The 22,588-nt window shown below is 45.0% G+C and overlaps 2 protein-coding genes across 7 annotated transcripts in view; one reads left to right on the top strand and one right to left on the bottom strand.

Moving 5' to 3' along the window:
* Positions 1–22,588, top strand: part of LOC138359177 (uncharacterized) — a 271,321-nt gene that overhangs the window by 38,621 nt on the left and 210,112 nt on the right. The window lies entirely within an intron of this gene.
* LOC123773355 (calmodulin) overlaps positions 13,163–22,588 on the bottom strand; it is a 28,058-nt gene continuing 18,632 nt past the window's right edge. The window contains exons 3-6 of one of the 2 annotated variants that reach the window (XR_011225838.1): positions 18,189–18,330; positions 17,539–17,639; positions 15,717–15,808; positions 13,163–14,550 (exon numbers count right to left, since the gene is read on the bottom strand). Coding sequence is in view for 1 of the 2 variants with exons in the window: in XM_045767032.2 (XP_045622988.1) it covers positions 14,522–14,550; positions 17,539–17,639; positions 18,189–18,330 (272 nt within the window). In the remaining variant the exon portion in view is untranslated. The remainder of the gene's footprint in view (positions 14,551–15,716; positions 15,809–17,538; positions 17,640–18,188; positions 18,331–22,588) is intronic. The other variant, XM_045767032.2, reaches the window with a different exon arrangement.

Below are 22,588 nucleotides of genomic sequence, written 5' to 3'. Positions count from 1 at the left end.
GTAGAGCGACGGTCTCACTTCATGCAAGTCGGCGTTCAATCCCCGACCGTCCAAGTGGTTGGGCACCATTCCTTCCCCCCGTCCCATCCTAAATCTTTATCCTGATCACTTCCAAGTGCTATATAGTCGTAATAGGTTGGCGCTTTCCCCTGACAATTCCCTCCCTCAATAATTATTTACATAAAATTTTGTATGCCTTATACAGGCTTTGTTTAATCACTTCTCTTATATTCCCCCCTTATAGACGAGCAATGAGAGTAAGTAAGTAATTATCAAAAGAAGGCACCAAACCGGGAAGGCTATGTAGCACCATCAAATACGCAAAATAATCAGAGGGCGCTAAATATCACCAAGGATGCCAATACGAGAACAAAAACGCATAAGGCGAACGATATCAAAAGTATCCGAGTCACCAAGAATTCTATCGAGGGACAGGTGACCGCGAGGGGCGGTCGGAAAGCAAGACACACGCTCGTCCTGGAAGTCAGGACATTCAAGAAGGACATGCACGACCGTAAGAGGGACAATGCAACTAGGACAAGAAGGGGCAGGGCGGCGCTCCATCAAGTGACCATGGGTTAAGCGAGTATGGCCAATACGCAACCTCGCCAGAGCTGTTTCCCACCTCCGGTTACGGTGGAAGGAGGACGGCCACGAGGAAACACAACATTTAAGAGTACGTAGATTGTTACCAGTAACAGACAACCAAGAAGCCTGCCAACGGGTAAGGACTGAGGAATGGATAACCGGGTAAAAGTCGGAATACGGAATGCCTTTACGAGAGATGGGACAAGAGCGGACAGCTTCCTTGGCGGCAGCATCCGCACGCTCATTTAAAGACACACCAATATGGCTGGGAACCCAACAAAACTCAACCGACTTAAATTTACTGTGAACGAGAAACAGCCAATGCTGGATCTCGACAACTACAGGATGAACCGGATTAAAGGACCCGAGAGCCATGAGGGCACTACGAGAGTCAACAACAACTACAAAGGAAGACTGACAACGAGAAAGCAGGAGACGAAGAGCATAGAGAATAGCATAAAGTTCCGCTGTAAAGATGCTAGTCTCCGGAGGCAAGCGACACATATAAGTGCGATCAGGAAAAACAACAGAGTAGCCAACACCGTCCGCTGACTTAGACCCATCGGTGAAGACAGAAACGGAGCGGGAGTGAGAAGAAAAGTGCTCGAGGAAAAGGCGTTTTAGAACCGTAGGAGGGGTAAAAGCTTTAGTGATACGGGTCAAGGATGTACAAAACCGCGGAAGAGGGACCCTCCACGGGGGCAAAGAAGGAACAACACGAGGAGAAACATCAGAAACACGAACGGAAAGAGAATCCTGTAGGCGAGATAACCGGACAGAAAGAGGGAGGTGGTGAAGAGGAACAGGAACCGCAGGAGGGGCAAAAGTTAAAGCACGACAGAGGCGAGAGGAAGGATGTTGCAAGGACCGCGCAAGATAGCGAAGACAGTAGCGATCACGGCGGTCCTGGAGAGACAGGAAGCCAGTGTCAACATACAAGCTAAGGATGGGAGTCGAACGAAAGGCACCAGAACTGAGGCGCAACCCAGTATGGTGCAAAGCATCAAGACGGCGAAGAGTAGAAGGAGAAGCAGACGAGTAAGCAGGGCAACCATAATCGAGCTTAGACAGGACGAGAGAGGAATGTAAAGCAAGGAGAGTGCGCCTATCTGCCCCCCAAGAAGTATGGGACAAGACCCGAAGTAGGGTAAGGGCCTTAGAGCACTCAACACGGAGGTAAGAGATATGGGGAGACCAAGACAAACGAGTGTCAAGGAATAACCCCAAAAGCTTCGCGGAATCTTTATATTCAAGGGGATGACCATAAAGTGACAAAGAGGGACGAAGAACAACCCGTTTCCGCGCAAAAGTCATGGCACAAGTCTTAGAAGTAGAGAACTTGAAGCCATGATCTGTGGCCCAAGACGACACGGCATCAATTGCAAGTTGAAGCCGGCGTTGAAGGAGAGGCGAATCAACACCCTGACAACAAAGGGTAAGATCATCGACATAGAGAGCGGAGAAGATACCAGAAGGAAGAGAGGAAAGAAGACCATTGAGGGCAACCAGAAAAAGAGTAGTGCTCAGAACACTACCCTGGGGCACACCTTCGTATTGCTGAAAAGAGGGAGAGAGAGCGGTACCAAGGCGCACCCGAAAGGAACGACGAGAGAGGAAGCTGCGGAGAAAGAGAGGGAGATGACCACGAAGGCCAAAAGAATGAAGTTGAGATAGGATATGATAACGCCAAGTGGTGTCGTAAGCCTTTTCCAGGTCAAAAAGGACGGCAACAACAGAGGTCTTCGCAGCAAAAGCAGTACGAATATAGACCTCCAAGTTCACCAGGACATCTGTCGTGCTGCGGCACTTGCGGAAACCAAATTGAGAAGGGGAGAGGAGGTGATGGTGTTCCAGGAACCACATCAGACGAACGTTAACCATACGTTCAAAGAGTTTGCAGACACAACTTGTGAGAGCAATAGGGCGAAAGTCCTTAGGGGAAGTACCCAGAGACCCCGGTTTGCGAACAGGGAGGACAACGGCATCGAGCCAGTCCTCAGGGACTGACGACGACTCCCAGATCCGATTATACAGACTCAGTAAATACTGAGACGTGCTCGGAGGGAGATGGCGAAGCATCTCATAATGAATACCATCGGAGCCCGCCGCCGTAGAACCGCAGAGGGCCAGGGCAGAACGAAGTTCAGAGAGAGAGAAGGGATCATTATAGGGAAGCTGAAGATGAGTGCAGAAATCTAAAGGACGAGACTCAAGGACAGGTTTACGAAGAAGGAAAGATTGGGGAAGATGAAGACCAGAGCTAACAGAAGAAAAGTGGGAACCCAGTTCGGAAGCGACCTGCAACGGGTCCGCCACAAGAGTATCATGGAGGTGAAGGACCGGTGAAACATCGGGAACGAACTTACCCGCTATCTTGCGGATACGCTTCCAGATCTGAGCCAGAGGGGTTTCGGACGTAATTGTTGAGACATAAGATGCCCAACATTCACGTTTAGCCGTACGGATGGCCCTACGGGCCACCGCACTCGCTTTCCGAAAGAAAAGAAAAGAATCGGTCGTCTGCCTACGGCGGTGCCTCTTCCAGGCTGCACGCTTACAGCGGACAGCCCGAGCACAGTCCGCATTCCACCAGGGAACGCACTTCCGCGGACCCCGAGAGGAAGAGCGAGGAATAGAGCGGAGGGCAGCGTTGAAGACAGTGTCATGAAAAAGGAGGAGAGCGCGAGAGAGAGGCAGAAGGGAGAGGTCAGAGAGAGCAGCACTGAGGGTAAATAGGGTCCAGTCTGCCTTAGCAAACTGCCACCTAGGGAAAGAGAGGGAAGGGCGAAAAGAGAAAAAGGAAACAAGGATGGGGAAATGATCACTTCCATGGAGGTCATCAAGAACCTGCCACATGAAATCTAAGTAAAGAGAAGAAGAGCAGAGAGAAAGATCAAGACAAGAAAGGGTGCGAGTCCGAGAGTCCAAATGAGTGGGCTCACCAGAATTCAGAAGAGACAGGGAAGAAGAGAGGAGAAACGGCTCAAGGAGGCGACCCCGGGTATTCGTCAGAACGTCACCCCAAAGGGAATGACGACAATTGAAGTCACCCAGCAGGAGCACAGGCTCCGGCAAGGAGTCTAGGAGGTGTTTCAAATCAGGAAGAGAGAGCGGGACACTCGGGGGGAGATAAATGGAACAAACTGTGTACCATTTCCCCACAAAGATACGAGCAGCAGAACAATGGAGAGGCGAAGGAAAAAGTAAAGGAACAAAGGGAACATCAGCACGAATCAAGAGAGCAGAAGAATTAGAAGCCCCAGCAATGGCTGGGGGGGGGGGAGAGAAAGGAATAGCCACGAAAACGACCAGGACGAGCACCAAGCATTGGCTCCTGGAGACAGACACAAAGGGGCGAAAACCGCGAAATCAGAAGTTGGAGTTCGAGGAAATTGGCGTAATAACCTCGAACGTTCCATTGAAGAATGGACAACGACGAGAAGAGAAAGGACAAAACCAGAGAACAAGGAAGAAACCAAGACGAAAGAGCAACAGAGCACGTTAAAGGATATCAGGGTCGGGATCAGGGTCAGCAAAGTCAGGGTTAGGGGCCATGGGTAAACTGAGCAAAGACGGAGGGAAGGAAACGGGAGAACAGATCAGAGGTGGGCGGGCGGGGTCCGGAGGAGGAGGAAGAGGAGGAGACAACGGAGAGGAGCAGTCAAGGACAGTAGCAGGAAGAGGGGGAGTAGAAAGAGGGGAGTGCACCCCAGCAAGAGCAGCAACCGAAAGGGAAGCAGGGGCCAAAGAAACCTCCATAGCAGGAACAGGGGGCGTAATCACTGAAACGGGAGGGGAAGGAGCAACAGAACCAGACATAGGAGCTGAGGAAGAAAGCAAAGCCTTCTTACCCGCCGGGGAAGAGGAAGGAGAGGAGCCAGGCTTACGCTTCTGACTTAAAGAGACCGGTGTCCCAGCAACCACGTACCGGGCAATGGATTCCAGTGTCTCAATAGGAGAAGCCGAACGAGAGCACACACGACGGCCGCTAGGAGAGCGATGGACATCCGCCCGCACCAACAGGCGGTGGGGAGAGCCGATAGATGGAGGAAGAGGATGGGAAGGAGGATCGGAGAGGGACGAGGAAGAAGACACAGGAGACACGACAGACCGGGTAGAAGGAAGGGGAACCCCGGACAGAGGACCAGGAGGAGGATCCTTCGGGAGAGAACCCAAAGGAACAGAGGAGGGGGCAGTGGGCGCATCAGGGTCCAAGGCCCGGAAACGGTTGTGAGTCTGAGGAAGGCGGGAAGAACGAGGAGAGGAAGAGCGCAACACGCGAGCATAAGAGATATTAGCATAAGGCGGGAGCCGGCGAACCTGGCGTCTCGCCTCAGGAAAAGATAAACGCTCCCGGTGCTTCAAGTTGAGGACGGCTGCCTCAAGCTTGTAATGGACACACGCACGGGAGAAGGTAGGATGGGCCTCACCGCAGTTGAGGCAACGAGCCTGGGGAGAAGTGCACTCCGACTTAGAGTGACCTTCGCCACCACACAAAGGACAGAGAGAGACAGTCCCGGAGCAGCGGAGGGCACCATGCCCAAACCTCCAGCACTTGTTGCAGAGCCGAGGAGAAGGAATGTACTCCTGGACAGAGCACCTGGCACCAGCAAGAATGACAGAGGGTGGAAGGGTCCTACCATCAAAGGTAATCTTCACAACCCGGAGGGGTCGACGGCGACTACCACGAGGGGGACGAGTAAACGTGTCCACCTGGAGAATAGAATGGCCCTGGGCAGCAAGGATATGTCGAATATCGTCGTGGCAGTCGCGCAGGTCCCGAACACCGGTCGCAACATGGGGCGGGAGCAAAATAGTGACAACACTGGCATTCAACTGAGCGTTCTTTGAGACCCGAACAGGGGTCTCGCCAAGGCAGGATAAGGCAGCCAAGCGGGAAGCAGCATCCTGAGAAGGAGCAGCAACGACACGTGTACCGAGACGAGTGGGGTTGAAAGTAATGGAGGCATCCACGGAATCAACGAGATGTCGATGGAGGGAGAAATCGTCAGGAGGCGCAGAATCAAGAGGGAGGAGATCAAAATATTTGGCCCACGAAGCGGGACCAAACAAGGCTTGATAGGTAGCAGAACTGGAAGGAACCGAGAGAGGGCGGCTGTGACGAGGACGGCGGTGAGAACCCCCAGAGAGAGAGAGGGGTTAAAAGGCGCAGTAGTTACAACTAGAGAAGGAGCCGCGCCAGGGGACGAGGTAGTCACCACTGGGGGCCTGGGGCTCGACCCAACCACAGAGGAGGGAGGGGAGCCAGGGGAAGGAGTCAGAGAGGCCAAAGGAGGAGCAAGGTCGGGGCCCAATGCAGCGGAGGCTACAGAGCCCGGTCTTCCAATACGGACCAACTCGGGGGCTTGGTCGCCCACCCCACGAGCCTGAGAATGTACACCAGAAGCAGCCGAAACAGGGGTTATCATCATGACGAAAAGAAGAATTCATTCACGAATGTGCCCCCACACCCACCATGGAGCCACAATTAGAGACAGGACACTCAACAAGAAGCTATCGCCGATCTTGCCGGGGCCTCCTAGGGGTGCGTCGTGAGTATACGCCCCACAAACGCCACCTTAAGAAACCGACAGTCCGTCGAGATCGGGTTCAGTGACGAAAGGGGGATTGACAATAAAAGGTTCCCCTCGCTCTCGACGTCGGGTACTACAGTTCTACGGGTGCAAGAGTATGCCTCCTCAAGCACCCGGGCGTCAAAATAGAAGAAGTCCAAGGGAAGAACCAGAACGAGCAAAAGGTCGGCAGGAAACGGCAAGCAGATAGGAGAAGAGGGGGGAGAAAAACAAAACAGAAGGAAAAGGAAAAGATGCCCAGCAGAATTGGAGAGAACGGCAGCAGGAGCACAAGGCTAGAAAAGGACAGAGGACTGTCCCAAGGAGCATCACACTCCGGCAGCCGTCCACTAAGCCCCCACACGGCGACAACGAGCTGAGCGGGGAGGGGGACGAGCAATGAGAGCTCTGCTTCGTCCTGCTCCTCTGCCCTTGTTAAGAGACAAATACGGGGCCGAGATAGTTGCTAGTTTATCAAGACGACTCCAATTGTCATATGATGTATGCTTGCCTTGGTGTTGATCTTAAGGTCTATCAACCTCTAGCGGGTAACAAGCCCGACACACTATAGCTTACTGACCAACCAGTCAGCAAGTATACTAAGTAAACTGTGTATCTACTACGATAAATGGGGGTATACCTTTGTGTATCTATCCCCCCCCCCCTCCTCGCTATCAGCTCATTAGCACCCAGTGATTTCTGTGATCAGGGCGCTGGCAGAAGGCTGAGCAACCCGTCCTCTTAAAAATAACGTCACTTTTCGCTCGTATGAGCGCTATGGCCAAATTTGGACGTAATTTGAAATGAAATCGACTCACAAAAGTGACGTTCTGTTCCGTTTTCTATTTGAGTCGTCCGGCGTACGCGCAGAGGTTATGAGGTACACTTTAAATTCACGTAGGGACCCACCTGTCCTCCACTTACACCATTCAGTCACAAATGAGCTCCCATTACCCGTCTTGATACGAGGTCCACAGATCGAGGGCTTTGCGAGGCACTTTGTAAATCTGAGAAGATTGTCTCTTCCGTCATTAATGTCACTTAAATAATAAGATCGATGGGTGCCCTGTTGGCGTGCGTCTGCGGCGTAAATGTTCCGACAGACCTTTAATGTGGTACGACTGTTGGTTATTGTGTGAATGCGGGTATTGTCACTGTAGACAAACACGACCACTGTTACTGAGTATTTATTTGTGTACCACAAAGACTAATTTCATCGGATACTGAACTTAATATAAAATAATGAACCGATTTCAGCGTTAGTGTCTGGTATGGTGAGAAGTTTACGTGCCCCAGTAAAGTGATGGGAATATGCTGACTCCGTCGTTTTTTTTTCAGGGATATTCCTACGCGGGGCCCCTAAGCCTTTGGCTGGCCCACTAAGTGTTGCTTGTTTCTGTTTTACTTGGGCGGATTATGAGCATTTATGACTCGTATGGTCGCTTCAGTAAGATTTTGCCATATGTGGTTTAACAACTTCTGCTGTTGAAATCTTAATGGGTTTGTAACTGTGCACTGTGTTAGATAATGTTCCAGTGGTCTGTCGGGCATTTCTCCAGTGCTGACAAGTCTGCATGTATTTCGTCGACACCCCTTTCAGTGACTGTTATATCGAATGTATTGATGGTGTTTATCGCACAATGGGTCCACCTGTTGCTATTGGAGGGTCTTCTGGCCGGAGTTAGTGCTCCAGTGATTATATCTTTAAGTGAACTGATTCTAGGTCTAGTCAATGACTCCGTCGGTGGATACTGCGTATTGGAAATGACTAATTGAATATAACTTGTGTGTAAAGGAGCAACACCAGCAGGTTGAGGCAGGTGTGTGGGGAGGTGTGGGCAGTGGTGATGGTTGTATTATGGCTCCTCAACCTCTGGGGGGTGTTACAAGGCCATGACAGTAGTCTACACACCAACCAGCAAGTATACTATAGTCCATAATCATTGTTGAAAACTAAAGTAAAACACACACTGAAAAACGTGTATTTAACCTAACTTAACCTATCCTAACCTAACATAACTAAGTCAGTAATTCTTGGTCCTAATATAATAATTATTATTGTTAGAAAAAAATGTTAAATATTTAAAAATAATGAAAATCTTTCGGCTTATTAGGCAAATTAGACCTTGCATACTAGGCTAAGTAGTGGGGTTCTGGCTATTAGGCACGATAAATTTCGGGTGTTTACCCGAAACGCTATGCGTACTAATGGCTTTAGGTATTGTATGTACTAGCTTTATCTATAAATCAATCAGAATGTTTGTAACTCTGCAGCTATGTATGTACTTTTCCTAAATAAAATATTATTATTATTCTTATGTGTACCATGGAGGGGCCTCACCATGCTATACCCTCCCGAGGGAGGCGAGGCTATGCGGGCCTTGGGGAGTGTGATGAGGGCGTTGGGTGGGTGATCACGTATCATTGCGCCAGTTACTGGCCGCCCAGCTCTTGATCAAAGCAAAAATGGTGTTGCGACATCTCTTTACTGCTGCTTTGAGGCGCTGTGTTCCTCTGCCATGAGACCAACACAGCTGATAACACAGGGCTATCTGTCTTGCCGCACTCCTCCCGTTCACACCTCATCAGATTTGTGGAATATGTTAAAAGGCAAATCTAATTCAAGCCTGAGGAAACCTTACGTCTTTTTATTTGCTAGTGTATAAGTACGTTATTCATCTTCATTATTACACGTGTTGCGTTTGATTTACCAAGCCTTTCGACTTAAAGTTTATGTATGTGAACCAAAGCAATCCACCTCCACCCAACAGTAAATGGTAACCCGTCACTGGTTGGTTGTAGCCCGTCTGCTCGCCTTTACCATAAGACACCTCTCAGTGGCAATATATGCAGGCCATGAATCACAACGTGGCTGAAGATGATCAAACCACCTGATGATCAAACCACGAATCAGAAAATGAGAAAAACGACGTTTCGGTCCGTCCCGGACCATTATCAAGTCGTGAGATAGAAGAGAAGGGGACAGGCATATAACTAAGGTGAGAGCGAGGATGGACAAGTAAGATGAAAGCAACATATGTAAGTCTACCAAGACGATCCCAGCGTCAGTTAGATCTGGGACCGGTTTCACCAAGTATTTACGCAACTACTTACAAAGCTTCTCGTTCCTATCGCCTTCTTGGCGATTACGGTCGCGATTCAGCACAGTGTACGGAAGCCGAATCTTCGTAAGAACACCATAAGTAAGAAATTATGAATGATAACACCGTCCACGCCACCACACCTCTGGAGCACTCGTAGCTTTACGTAAACCGTATTTAAGTCACGTTTTCTCCACTACACAACCTGGGCGCTGGAAAACGTGTTGTCACTCAACCTGACTATACATATATATTATATATATATCGTAAGCCTTATATCGAGCTTTTCCTCCCCAAGGGTCGAATTACTGACCCACGCCAGGATGCAACCCCCACAAAAAGCTGACTAACTCTCGGTACCTATTTACTGCTAGGTGAACAGGAGCATTAGGTCACCTTGGTAGGTGACAGGAAAAACACTCAATCATTTCTGTTCCATATTTAATTCCTGATCGAGTTGAGAAAGACCCAGACTGTGTTACAGCGTACCTAAATACGTGTTTTATGAATGGCAAATTATCACAGCAAGATATTATACCAGTAATCATTTTAAGTAAACAAACATGGTTAAAAATAAAAGCTATCATTAGGAAAGGTAGATTACTCTAATTTATTTTACAAAGTATATTAATGCCATTAAAATTATATATGGCTGTTTGCAGTTTCAATAAGTATGCCATATGAATATTGGCATTTTCGTGATGCATAATTATAGATATTACTTTGTAAAACTTCGTAAATTATAAAAATACTGTAGTTGTTAATGGTACACCATTTATGAAGTTAAATGAATTAAAATGCGATGTAAAATTATTTCTGATGCTATAGTTGTTTATGAATATCCTAGTTTTCTAGGCTCACCCAGCTGGATCAACTTTGATCAATTTTCCAAAGAAATGGGCTAATAATTCCATTTATTTATTCCTCCTTTCTTTTACCATATTAAACATTAAATAATCATTTAATATCTATAAATACATCACAATCTGGATTTGTTCGAGATTTAGCTTCATCATCGTGCAGTAGATGGACCTTAAATTAAGGCCGTGGCAGCCATTGGTCAAGTAGCAACAGGCTTTATTCAACACGCCAAGAATGAAGTACACTTTATACATCGATATATATACATCGATAAATGTGGTACACATTTCTATACGTGGTCTTAAAACACATTGACCTCTCAACGCGGCTCTCTAAAAATGTTTAAACTACTGCAGTTATACAAGGCTTCCACAGCAGTTTACCGACCAATTAGGAACTAATTTATGGTCGTTAAGTAAAGCTAAAATAAACAATCTATATACCGGGTACCCGGGAAAGTGGAGGTAAACCTCTGAATGTAAACTAATGTTGTAGACATACAGACTAAACTTACATGTTTAGTCAGTTGTCCGGTAGAGCCGGTAATTATTGTCTAAACTAAACGAAGTCATCAAGCCGGAAAAGCACTATAGTACAATGTGTGGATATTTCACTACGGATGCCAATACTAGAAAATAAGCAACAAGCTGGGATGACTAACGTGGCAGGGTAGCTATGCATGTCTTGCTAGATGCAAAAATATAAGTAAAACGTGAGAAGTCAATCTTTTAGAGTTTCTTCAGTACAGCAAGAACCTAGGTACTGTATTTGATTGTGTAGGGTTAAGTTATTAAACTGTTGGTTATTTAATCTATGCTTATTCTGAAAAATATTGGCAGTAAATCTATTTTTAAATGTAATTAGATCTCTGGTATTGTATCTTGCTTTATGTATCCATGTAGGCCGTTTTCATGATAAATCGGGAAAATGCAAGTACTATAATTTTTTTTTGTAGAATTTTATTACATCTATGTAGCATCTTCCTAGTTTGTGTCAAATCACAAATATCCACCAGAAAATAATTCAAGATATGTTCACACTGAGAAGTCGTCCCTCTTTACGTATTGCGCAATTTTAGGTAGAGCACCATCAGTAATTATGCCAATTAACCTAATCATTTCCTACTGACAATAAAATGATTACTCCCAGGTTTATGTAATTCAAGCCATTATCGTGCACTGTACAGACAACTCATTACATGTTTAGAAACTAGTCAACTCCAGCAAATATAGGACATTTAAAACGCTTCTTTCTTGATCTTTTTTATTCAATACAACATGACATCAGGTCCTCAAATTACTAATGGCGTCCTGGTGGTTGGGGTGAAGCGGCTGTAAGATGCTCCCCGGCTCGGCCCCGCTTGCCCGCCCGCACGCCACCACTACCAACAAATCTAGTACAACCCGCCCACTGCCCGTCCGCCGCCGCCCGCCACCCCCGGGGTCCACCAGGAGCGTTCACCGCGCCGGGGCCTGGGTGGGGAGAGGCCGCGGGACAAGACGAGGCGGGGGGCATGACGGGGGGTTACCCCGTGGGACACGCCGGGGCCAGACCAACACGCTACACATGGTGCCAGCAGGCTAGAGCATGGAGATGGTGTTAGCAACCGCCCACCCACACATGCCAAGTGAGAGCATCTTGGTGCCTACAGCCACCACCCCCCACATCCAAACCTGGTTGGTGTAGGTAAAAGGGCGACTGAAGCCACAAATCCACCCCCACACGAACGTAGGCAAAAGTGCGATTGAAGCCACCACCCCACCCAAACCCACACCAGGACACATTAGATAACGTGCGGCGGCATTGTTAGAGCGACTGGGCCAATCTACAGTTGTGGCAGCCAAGGGTTTGCTGCAGCTGCGGCGGTGGCACGACGCTCGCGGCAGCAGCAGTGGGGCAGGAGAAATTATATACCACAAATTCCAATAGAAAAAAAATCAGCAGGCCCAACACACGAAACGGCTATAGATAAAACGTCCATACTGGTGCAGGTGGTGGTGGGTGGGTGGGGCGGTGCGGGGCGGCCGGTCGGCACAGCTGTTCCACCAGTCATCATCCCCACGGACAACAACAACACTCGAATACTGCTGCTACTGCAGTGTTCGAGCTAGTGGCGCTGCTGCTGGGTGGCGGCGATAATGGCAGGGAAACGCTCCTGCAGCACCGGGTCTCACCAACTGAGGGCTTGGGGGTGCGGGGGCAGCAGGGAGAGCAGTGAATGTAGCCCTGGGTGAATGGTGATGGCAGGAGCAGGTGCTGGGGTGAGGGGTGGGTGGTTATGGCAGCAGTCAGCCAAGGCAGCAGCAGTTACTACCATCCCAGGACCAACCTCCCACTACCCACCTTCCTCTGACAAACCAAAACTCAAGTCTTCCTCCAACTCTCCCAGCTACTAGCCCGCTCACCTCACATACCACACTTAAAACAAGACGGGTGGCGCGGCACACTATCCATACACATACAGCGCCACGCCCCCCTCACAAACATAGCAGCGTTAAAGGAATGTTCATCGCGAAGCGGAGTTTGGTCGCGTGTCAGAATGTTGGTAGATACACAACAGAACTACCGCCACGCACCACCAATAGAAGGTTCCCCCAAATTAATCTAAACCGGCCTGCAGGGTGGGAACCCGGCTTAACCCACCACCCAGAAACACACATCGCCAGCCCTTGCCCACACTCAAAACTGGTGGGCATGGCTAGGAGCATCACGCGAAGGAGTGGGCACTGCTAAGGTTACCACCCTGGGCAATATGAACAAAACTGAAGCACGACTACAAACCTTCCATCAACTGTTGAGACCCAGACAAGCTAAAAAATAATCCAACAATGCCACATCTGGCAAGATAAAAGGAAAAAATTGTGACATGTTGCAATTTTTGGTTCAAGGGACCATATTTTTCCTACATAACCATTAATGAGCATGGCATATGGTAATCATGAGTGGTCAGGCTCACTGGTTGGAGTGCTGCAGCATCCAGTGGCATCCTAAAACATGGGAGATGAATAAGGAAAAAATTAAAATAAATAAAACAGATGCGACGTGACTTACATTAGTATTATGTAGTACAAGAGTAAATTTTCAACCGTTCATTTTTGTTTTTGCAATATGTATACATTTGCTATTCTTTTAAGAAAATTGACAAAGACACAGCTAACAAGAAGTATGATACGTAAATGTATCTATCTCATTCAATCAACACAAAAATACAGCGCACCCTCTCCTTCCTTTTTTACTGTATAATTGACTTTCAGACAAACAATACAAAAATTGTCGCTACTTGCGAACATTCAATAATATAAAAAGAAAGAGGAATTAAAAAAAAACGGGTCCTTAACATGGCCACCACCGACCTCGGGTCAGGTGAGGTCAGGCGGGACTCAAGATTCCTCATCAATGCATCTTGCAGAAAAAAATGTAACAAAAAATAATTGCTGACAGTTCCTTGAAACTGACCAACCTAGCTTTCCGTTTTCACTTAGAACAAGAATAATAAAAACGAGAGAAAGAGCATAGTGGTCTTGAGACACGAATATGGGTGGCAGTCCTCCGAGGTGTTTAAAGATGTGATGATATAATTCTTAACACTTGAGGGTATGGGGGAGACGAGCCTTCGTCGCTAAGTAGTTGGATCACAAGGGATATCAATTTTACATTTTTTTGATCATCCCAACTGCGTCAATTCAGGTCTAATTTTTCCACAATGGACGCCACTGTAAATTACAAAACTTTTTTCGGCCTCGGGTGTCCCAGCAACACTTCTCTCCCATAAAGGAATAAAACAGCAGTACTAAGATGGTCTATGACGCTGACAAAGAAACCCTCTCCCCACATCCAAATACTTTCTACTAGGTAATATGTACTGTATATATATAATGGTTAAATATTTAATGTTTTATAGAAGGCCAGCCACCCGAACCGCGTCCCTAGAACAACCAACCCATGTATAACTGCGCTACCGCTATGGGCGACGAGTCGTTTTCTCCTGGTGGGGGGCGCTGCCTTTCAGGCACACCCATCAGCGCCTCCACACCCTCCCACGCCTGCTGACGAAGGCATGGCATCATCGCTGCTACTGACTGACTTGTGATAGTGGCTTCGTCGGCAGTACAGGGTGGTTGTGTTGATAGCAGCAGTCTTAGTTCTCGAAGTAATAGATGTAATAGTGGTGGTGGCGGTGTTGGCAGCGGCAGAGTGGTGGTGGTGGTAGTTTGAGACGGTAGCGCTTAAGAGCCAGATAGTGTAAAAGGCAATACAAGATTTTAGAAAGTAAGAGATAGTATGGTGACTCGTTTATATTATAATGGGTTTTAGCAGTTCTGTTAACAAGATAAAACTGGAAAGCAGAAAAACTGTTCGTTTGAAATTTGTTTACAATATTTAATGGGCGCATTCACTTCACTTTGAAGTCATCATTGTGACGAACTCTGTAGGGGAGAGAATTGCCAAAATATTAGAAGTTTGAAGAAAGAACTACCACGGATTTGGCAAATGCAAAATCCTGGCAAGTTAGTACTATAATTAAGACTGATTAGGAATAAAATGCATAAAGGTAAGATTATTAATACACTAATGTAACCTTTTAAGTGTTATTAATGCATGGATTAAAAGTAACTTAAAATGATTAGCGATGGAAATGATGGCAGCAGGCAAAATACTATAGAATGGCAACACTAAACAACGCATTTCTAAAGTCTATTGCCTCAAAATTTGATAAAGACAGTTTAATCTTTTGAAAACAAATCAACCTCCATCAAATATCTTAGATTCCAAACTATCCTTTCATCACAGCCTAGGAAAACTGAAGTGTGTTTGAAGCGAAAATCTTCAAACAGCCCAACAAACGTCTATAGAAAATCAGACTTGCCAAGGTAAGGTAATTATCAAAAGAAGGCACCAAACCGGGAAGGCTATGTCAGACTTGCCAATAAAACATTTAAGAGTGGCTTTTATGTAACAAACTGCTTTTAAATACTGTAAATACCAAGTCATTAGTGTTTTTAACCGAGGCAATACTAATTTTTTGTAGGGAAAACCAATTTCTCTCCACACGAGCTAATGCAAACGGCAATGGTCAAAGCATAGTTTGCAATATTAAAATATAACATTGTAACAATGCAGTCTTTTCCATACTCAACTCAATCCAATATCAAATTTGATTACCTTTACAAATACATTAAAATTTTGCCGTTTAATACACTTGCCAAACAAAACAAAGCTACACATTTTAAAGTTTCATGGTCTTTTATACATTAACTTGCCAAGGAAAATAAAATCAAAGATGGGAAGACATAAGCAGGGCCAAAGCCTAGACTCGGCAAGTTAATTTTTGAAATACAAAGAGGGGGGGCAGATTGTGCGTCAGACCTTACGACAGTAAGTACGAGAGGAGATGAGAATAGGAAGTGTATGAAGCGAAGCAAAGCAAAGACCATGCACCATTTGAAGTTCCCAAGATTTTTTTTTTTTTTTTTTTTTTTTTAGAGGCAGGTAGAAATGGAGGGTCCATGATGCCCCATGACTAGTAGGGGTATATTATACCGGACAGACAAGAATTTCAGATCAATTAACAACTAAATGCATGGTGACTAACAGGTGAAACTAAGGTTAGGAAGGGGAGTCACGGTTGAAGGTAGGAGTACAGGGCGACGAAGCACTACTTTGAGGTCATCATTCTCACAAATTCTGCAAAGAAAAAAGCCAAAAGGCTACTGGGTGCAAGTCGTGCAACAAAAGGTTAATGTAACTAAGCAATAAAAAACTTAAATTAACAAAGTGACTACCAGTTATATCCGAACTGCAAGAAACTTAAAGGATAAATTCCTTCCATTCAGGAAGTGGCTTATAGCACTGACATGCACAATTATCAAACAAAAATTTATAATTTAAAGAGAAATGTAAAGATGCAGATTAGCTCCTAAACTTGCAATACTTTTAAAAGTAAAATGGCAACTACAATACATTAATGATATGGGTAGGCAAATTCATGCAAGACATGTCATGTATGCAAGCATGCCAGATGGGTTGAGGCTATGATAAAGCTACAGGTTGCAACACCATTGAGAACTAAGGCCATGAAATTAGTCAATTTACCTAAAATTCTTACTTAAAAGTACTGTATTTCTAACCCAATCCCACCTTCACATAACTTTTTTAATCCAGTACTTTATAAATACACATGCGCACAAGAGGAAACTGCCAAAAGCCTATTGGTCCATGCAAGGCAGCCCCAATTTATAACCACTTAACCATTTACGTTTTATTAAATCCATAAATCTCAGATATTACCTATTAATTTGTATCAAATCCACAACCAATATTTACCAATTACTTTTAACAATCTGGTAGCCATTGTTTTATATTCTACTGTATCTTGTTCATATTTTGAATCTTATTAATATACCTTCATCCATATTCCAATCATTTCCATTTACTCTACCTTTCTATAGAATGTAAATTAAGCTTTCTTAATCTCTTAAGTGAATATTTCCTCCCCCTACCTCACCCGAAACGCTATGCATACTAGTGGCTTTAGGTATTTTATGTACAACCTCTTTAAATCAAACAATGTTTGTACTGTAACTCCAACTATGTATTTTTCCTAAATAAAATTATTTTTATTTCCACAGTTTAATACGACTACCAAAATTTAATGGCAAAATCTTAATTAGGTCTAACAAGGGCAACTTTAGCTGAAAATGATTGGCCTTATTGCTAATGCTTCTCTATACAAACCTCAGTACTGCACCAGATTTACTTCATTTCGAAGTCGCACCTATTTTTTTGGATCGTGTTTCCCCTTCTAATTTATTGAAGATTAAGCCACCCAAGAGGTGGCATGGGCATGAGTAGCGCATAGGCCTTCTGATCACAAGTCCACAATCGTATTGCCTTCAGATTTAGCAATTTCAAATTTTATTCACTACAGTATTTGGTTCCATTTATGTCCTATGCTCAGAACTACACTTTACACCAGCTACCATTCAAGTTTATCAAAGTCATCCAATCGAGTTCTGATCATCAATATCACTGATTAATGTGCCACACTGAAACCAGGCACTAGCTTTTATCAAGTAATAAATACCACCCCAATTCTTACAAAAATGATGAGTGGCCCCCACACTGCTTGCTTTAAGCTTTGTAGAAGGCTATGTTTCCCTACAAGCTAGCAGCAAGTACAAAAGCAAGCACCCCCCCCTCGCATCGATAGGCTAGTTCACATAACTACAAAACGTACAAAGTGCCAAGACAATTCCCTCACCCCATTTGCTTTTGGCTTAATGATTTCAACATTTCTAATAGCTCACAAAACCGTACGACTAATTGTTCAACTGCATTTGAATGGTTACCCAAACAAATGTGGGAACTTAAAGGCTACCAAGAGAATGAATGCAGTTAAATGGTACATTACTTACCTTCATAGTTAACCTGACCGTCACCATCAATATCTGCTTCCCTGATCATCTCGTCAACTTCTTCATCAGTGAGCTTCTCCCCGAGGTTAGTCATCACGTGCCTAGGTGAAATATGCACCATTATCCAACCCGTTCTCGCAAATTCGTAAAGTCAATATTGACTTATTAACTACGTGCATAGGTGATATACTAAACAATAGATACCCCTAAAAAGATTCATAGAAAACACCGACCTTACCTAACCTTGTTAGTATCTTAAAATAAGCATCTTATTGCTTCGTAATTACAATTATTACTTAACCTATACCTATTATAGGTTAGGTAATAATTGTAATTACGAAGCAATAAGATGCTTATCTTAAGATACTAACAAGGTTAGGTAAGGTCGGTGTTTTCTATGAATCGTTTTAAGGGTATCTATTATGTTAAGTATGTCACCTATGCACATATTTAATAAGTCAATATTGACTTATTACATTTGCGAGAACGGGTTGCATTATCAGTTGCCACCACACAGCAACTACAACCCTTTTAATAATAGTTTAATAAAGAACCTTCAGCAGATTTGCATCCCACTATTTATGCTGGTATTAATACAGTATAGTGCAGTACAGTACTTTAACATTGAGAAACTAGGAAGAGTGTTCCACCTAAGCTCAGCCGCAGAGATGAAGCCATTGCCATCCTTATCAAACACCCTGAAGGCTTCCCTGATTTCTTCTTCAGAGTCTGTGTCCTTCATTTTGCGCGCCATCATAGTCAGGAACTCTGGGAAGTCAATCGTTCCATTGCCTGAAAAGGAATTATCCCGATCATTTTGGGCAAGTACCGTGATGCAAACCCTAAACAAGAAAACCATTACAAACTTTAAAATTGAACAGCAACAGTATTAATACTTAAAATTTTGTGAATCTAATTCCTCTGAACTTCAGTAGTCAGGGAAAATCCAAGATTCCAATTTGGCAGCAGGATGCCGCTTCTGGAAACAAACTACTCATTAATAGGTCAGTCAATAGAGCTTCGGCCTCACCACGGTTCGAGTTTCCTACAGCCCAGAATTTAACATTTAAATGAATTTAACATTTCCCAAGGTGTTCAAGGCATTGCACAAATACAACCAGCAAGTTGTCCAATTTTATGCATTTATCCAAGTACAATCAATCTATTTTTGCCCTAAATTGCCATAAACAGTTCTTTAGTAATATACAAGTAGTTTGTCATGGAAGATTTGGCCTGTGTCAAGGTAAATACTAGGAAAAACTTTGGCAGCTTCGAGAGTTGTGAAGCTACATAATCGGTCACTAGAGCAAAGAGCCCTAGTGAGGACCACCTGGTGCTGGGGACCAGACCAGACAGACAAGTTACAATACTGTACTTACAATTTACCAATGTTCAATAATTATTTGCATGTTTTATACATTTCCTTTTACAGTCAAGAGAATGTACAGTATGTGGGGAATTAAAGGATAAAATCTGAAGACAAGTCTTCAGTAGCATTGGTATTCAACTTGATATATTTAGTATCATGGTACACGAGGGACTTCTTATTGATACCTGTTGGTATTTAGTCTTCACTATCAGAATACCCTTCTGAGAAATAGAAATAGTAGGTAGAAAAAAAAAACTGCTATGGAATTTTACATGGTTCTCCAATTTTCCTTCAGTCTTATTTCCCCCTCCCCAGATTTTTGTTTACAACAAGGCAGTTTGGAGAGCCATATATGGTTTACAAGGTTGACTTTACAACTTTTTATTGTTATTGGAAATGGCCTCCCCACCCCAGTCCCCATCTGGTGTGGATCAAAGCCATTAGCCAGGTCCAGCACCCTTGGCCTTGCTGGGAGGCACTTTCCTGGAGGTTTCCCCCCCCCCCCCCCAATTGTTTGGGTAAGACCTGTCAGTTTACAAATTATGTACAGTGCCCACATAATAGCAGACAATGTTCCTGCGAGATATGTCTCTGGCTATACCCATATTGGCTATGGTCTTTATTCGTCTTCTGAAATGTGATCGAGGGCTATAGGGGCAGTTTCATAGCAAATTTTAGTTAGAATTGAGGAGGAAGATTGTGAGGGAGCACGAGAGGACCCTTTTCCTGGATCGCTAGGCCAGAAAGAAAAGAAAAAAAAAGGAACAAGAGAAAAAAGAAAAAGACGAGACAGAAGAAGTGGCGGCGTTAGACTAGTAATCTACAATTTAGTACTGTATCCGACTTCTACTTTTGGAACTGTTCAAATATAGCAAACACTTCCTGGGACAGACCTAGTTTATTTTTACTTTATACGTGGTGGAATGATAGGAGCGACGTCTGGTGGTGGGATCATTAAAGAAAGATTGACAGCCTCACTTGACAACAGTTGCCAGTCCAATATCCGTAGAGCTAGCAGCAATACATTACCTCTAGAAGAGTTTTCATACAACACCTTCCAGGACACTTTAGGTAAAAGTTAGGTTTGCCAGCCGAACACTTGTCTGCCCTCTATCTCATTTATCTCATTAATCTTCAAATATTAGACAAAACGGCTAACATCTGTCCATATTCTAGGCTGACATGGCTCGAGTAGAGCCAAGGTGTACAAGACTCATTGTTGGGCAATGATCACCAAATTTGTTTCAACTTTTAAGCGGTATTGTTGAAGTTTTGGCGCTGTTAATCTTCACCGGTTTGATTTGCCATTTATTAACAGTGGTTTAAGTGACCACGCTTGTAAGGGCCGAGGTGGCAGGTGGTATTGGAGACGAAGGGGAGTAGGGAGGGGGGGGGGGGGGCGGAAGAGGGGGTGTGTTGAGGACGTGGAGGCGGGCGCGGTGTTGGTATGGCGGCTGGCACCTTGTCTGGTAGTACGAACCCCCCCCCCCCCCAACCTCCCTAGGCAGCAAGGGCACAGTGTCATCTGCTCGGGGACACCCAGGACAATGCTTTACCCACCATCTACCCTGGACAATTCAACATTTGGTTGCACTCGCCGATTATCATTCTTCCAATCTAGTAATACACCATTCAGCTGTATCTTTCCCATTTAGATAACAGGTTGGTTACATTTATAATATTCTCATCCACATATTTTGCCATGTTTATTTAACTAAACAGCATGTTGTGATTGAAGATCATTGCCCCTGGTGACGAGTAGGTCACCATTTGCAGCTCACTGGTGCCGTTTCACTATTAACCATTTAGATACTAGTCACATGACAGCAGTAGCTAATTCAATTCTTTTCCAACTGCAGCATACTATAGTACAGTACTTCAAAACTACGGCAGTAATGGATACGTGGACCTGTGGCCACTCCATGCAACACTTTTGGCTCAAGCTATCACAAAGTAATCTCCCAAGCTGGGTTTGGGAAGTATAACTCCCAGAACCCACTCCAGGTAACTTTACTTCAAATGTGCATGAAAGACCATGGTACAATACTAGTGCCACCAATCTATGAACAATTCATCATTATCTAACAGGGAACCTAAGAATCTAAACGTTGCTACAATGTAGCCCGCCAGTGTTTAAGTGCTGGCCATGGGTAGAACAAGAGCCAACACTACCTTAGGTTAACAGCTACTAAAGAAGCTGCCAAGTGGAGCAGCAACACCCACCAACTTTTTAATTCTTGGCAAACTAGTTTCTATCCTAACAAACGGGTTTCATTAAAGCACCTTATTCCAACAGAAATGTTCCATCATTTCTGATCTTAAAATGATCTTCATGGGTTACTGTATTTTGTATAATGGTTAATACTAGTACTTTGCCCTCGTCAATTTGCTAGTATCTGCATCAATGGTTTTACCAGTGTTTGACCACCATTAGGTACCATTACCACCTATACAAGTCTTTGCGTTACTTTGTATAACTAATGCCGCCAGATATGGAAGCAAATTACCCACGTGATAAAAATCACCCACTCATGCAAGAATTAATGACCAAGCAAAATAAACTTGAAAATACCCAAATGTACAATCCAGAAGAACCAGGGAGACATACTTCAAATTCTGCAGGGCCTGAATTTGTCACAGGAGTCTAGCAGGTCGCAACTTTGTGCATGATGAGGCAACACGAGCCATGGCACATAACGGCAGACTGTGCTATCGTTGCCCCCCCCAGTGAGCAACGACACGAGTTTACACCACTGGCACCAAACAGTAACACAAGTACCTGGTTGATTACCTGGTTGATGGGGTTCTGGGAGTAGTTCTACTCCAAGCCCGGCCTGACTTGAGAGAGTGGTCCACTAGGCTGTTTCTTAGAGCGGCCCGCAGACCCACATACCTGACGGCGGTGCAACACCACATACACCAGTACACACACTCGCCAATAACACCGCACGTCTGATGACCAACACCACGATGGATAACCACGGTGAGGAAAGTCTCGCTATCTTACAATGGAACTGCAATGGTGTTCGAGGTAGACTTAATGACGACAGTACGCTCGTGAACACCGAACTGGAGACACTGATGGGAGAGTCTCCCACCAGTGTCTCCCAGGCATGAGCTCACGCAAATATTTACGCGAGCTCATGCCTGTAGGGGTTACCTCCTTGGGTGGATGACCCGTGCAGTATCATCGATGAAATGGCAACGAAAGAGTCCAACATGATAGCTCAAGAAATGAGGCATAATTATCTGGAGGAAATCTATAGTGGCCAGAAATGAGTGATCAAATCTACACTGATGGATCATCTAACCCTGTCAGGGCTGGTGCAGCACACACTAATTAGGAATAATGCCTTGCAACGCGGAAACGAGGGAAAAGCGCGTATTGAGAACTATGCCTTCAACACAAGCGGAGCTAACCGCCATTGTTATGGTTTTAAGATTCCTTGAACGAAGCATTAACGGTGCAGTGATCTGCACTGACCAAAGCAGCGCTACAAAGCCTTACCAAAAATCTGGCACAAATCATTGTGATAGTCACCGAGTATTAACCAATCACGGAAGAATCTTTAAATTTCTGTGGATCCCCTCCCATGTTGGAGTCTGGAAATGAACGAGCAAATGTGCTGGCTGCTGAAGTAGACCATATTGAGTACTTCATACCCAAGGCTCCTCTACAAA

This window comes from Procambarus clarkii, chromosome 89 (genome assembly GCF_040958095.1).
Source record: "Procambarus clarkii isolate CNS0578487 chromosome 89, FALCON_Pclarkii_2.0, whole genome shotgun sequence".
In the NCBI taxonomy this organism is placed as follows: domain Eukaryota; kingdom Metazoa; phylum Arthropoda; class Malacostraca; order Decapoda; family Cambaridae; genus Procambarus; species Procambarus clarkii.
This window is presented reverse-complemented; position numbering and strand designations above follow the sequence as displayed.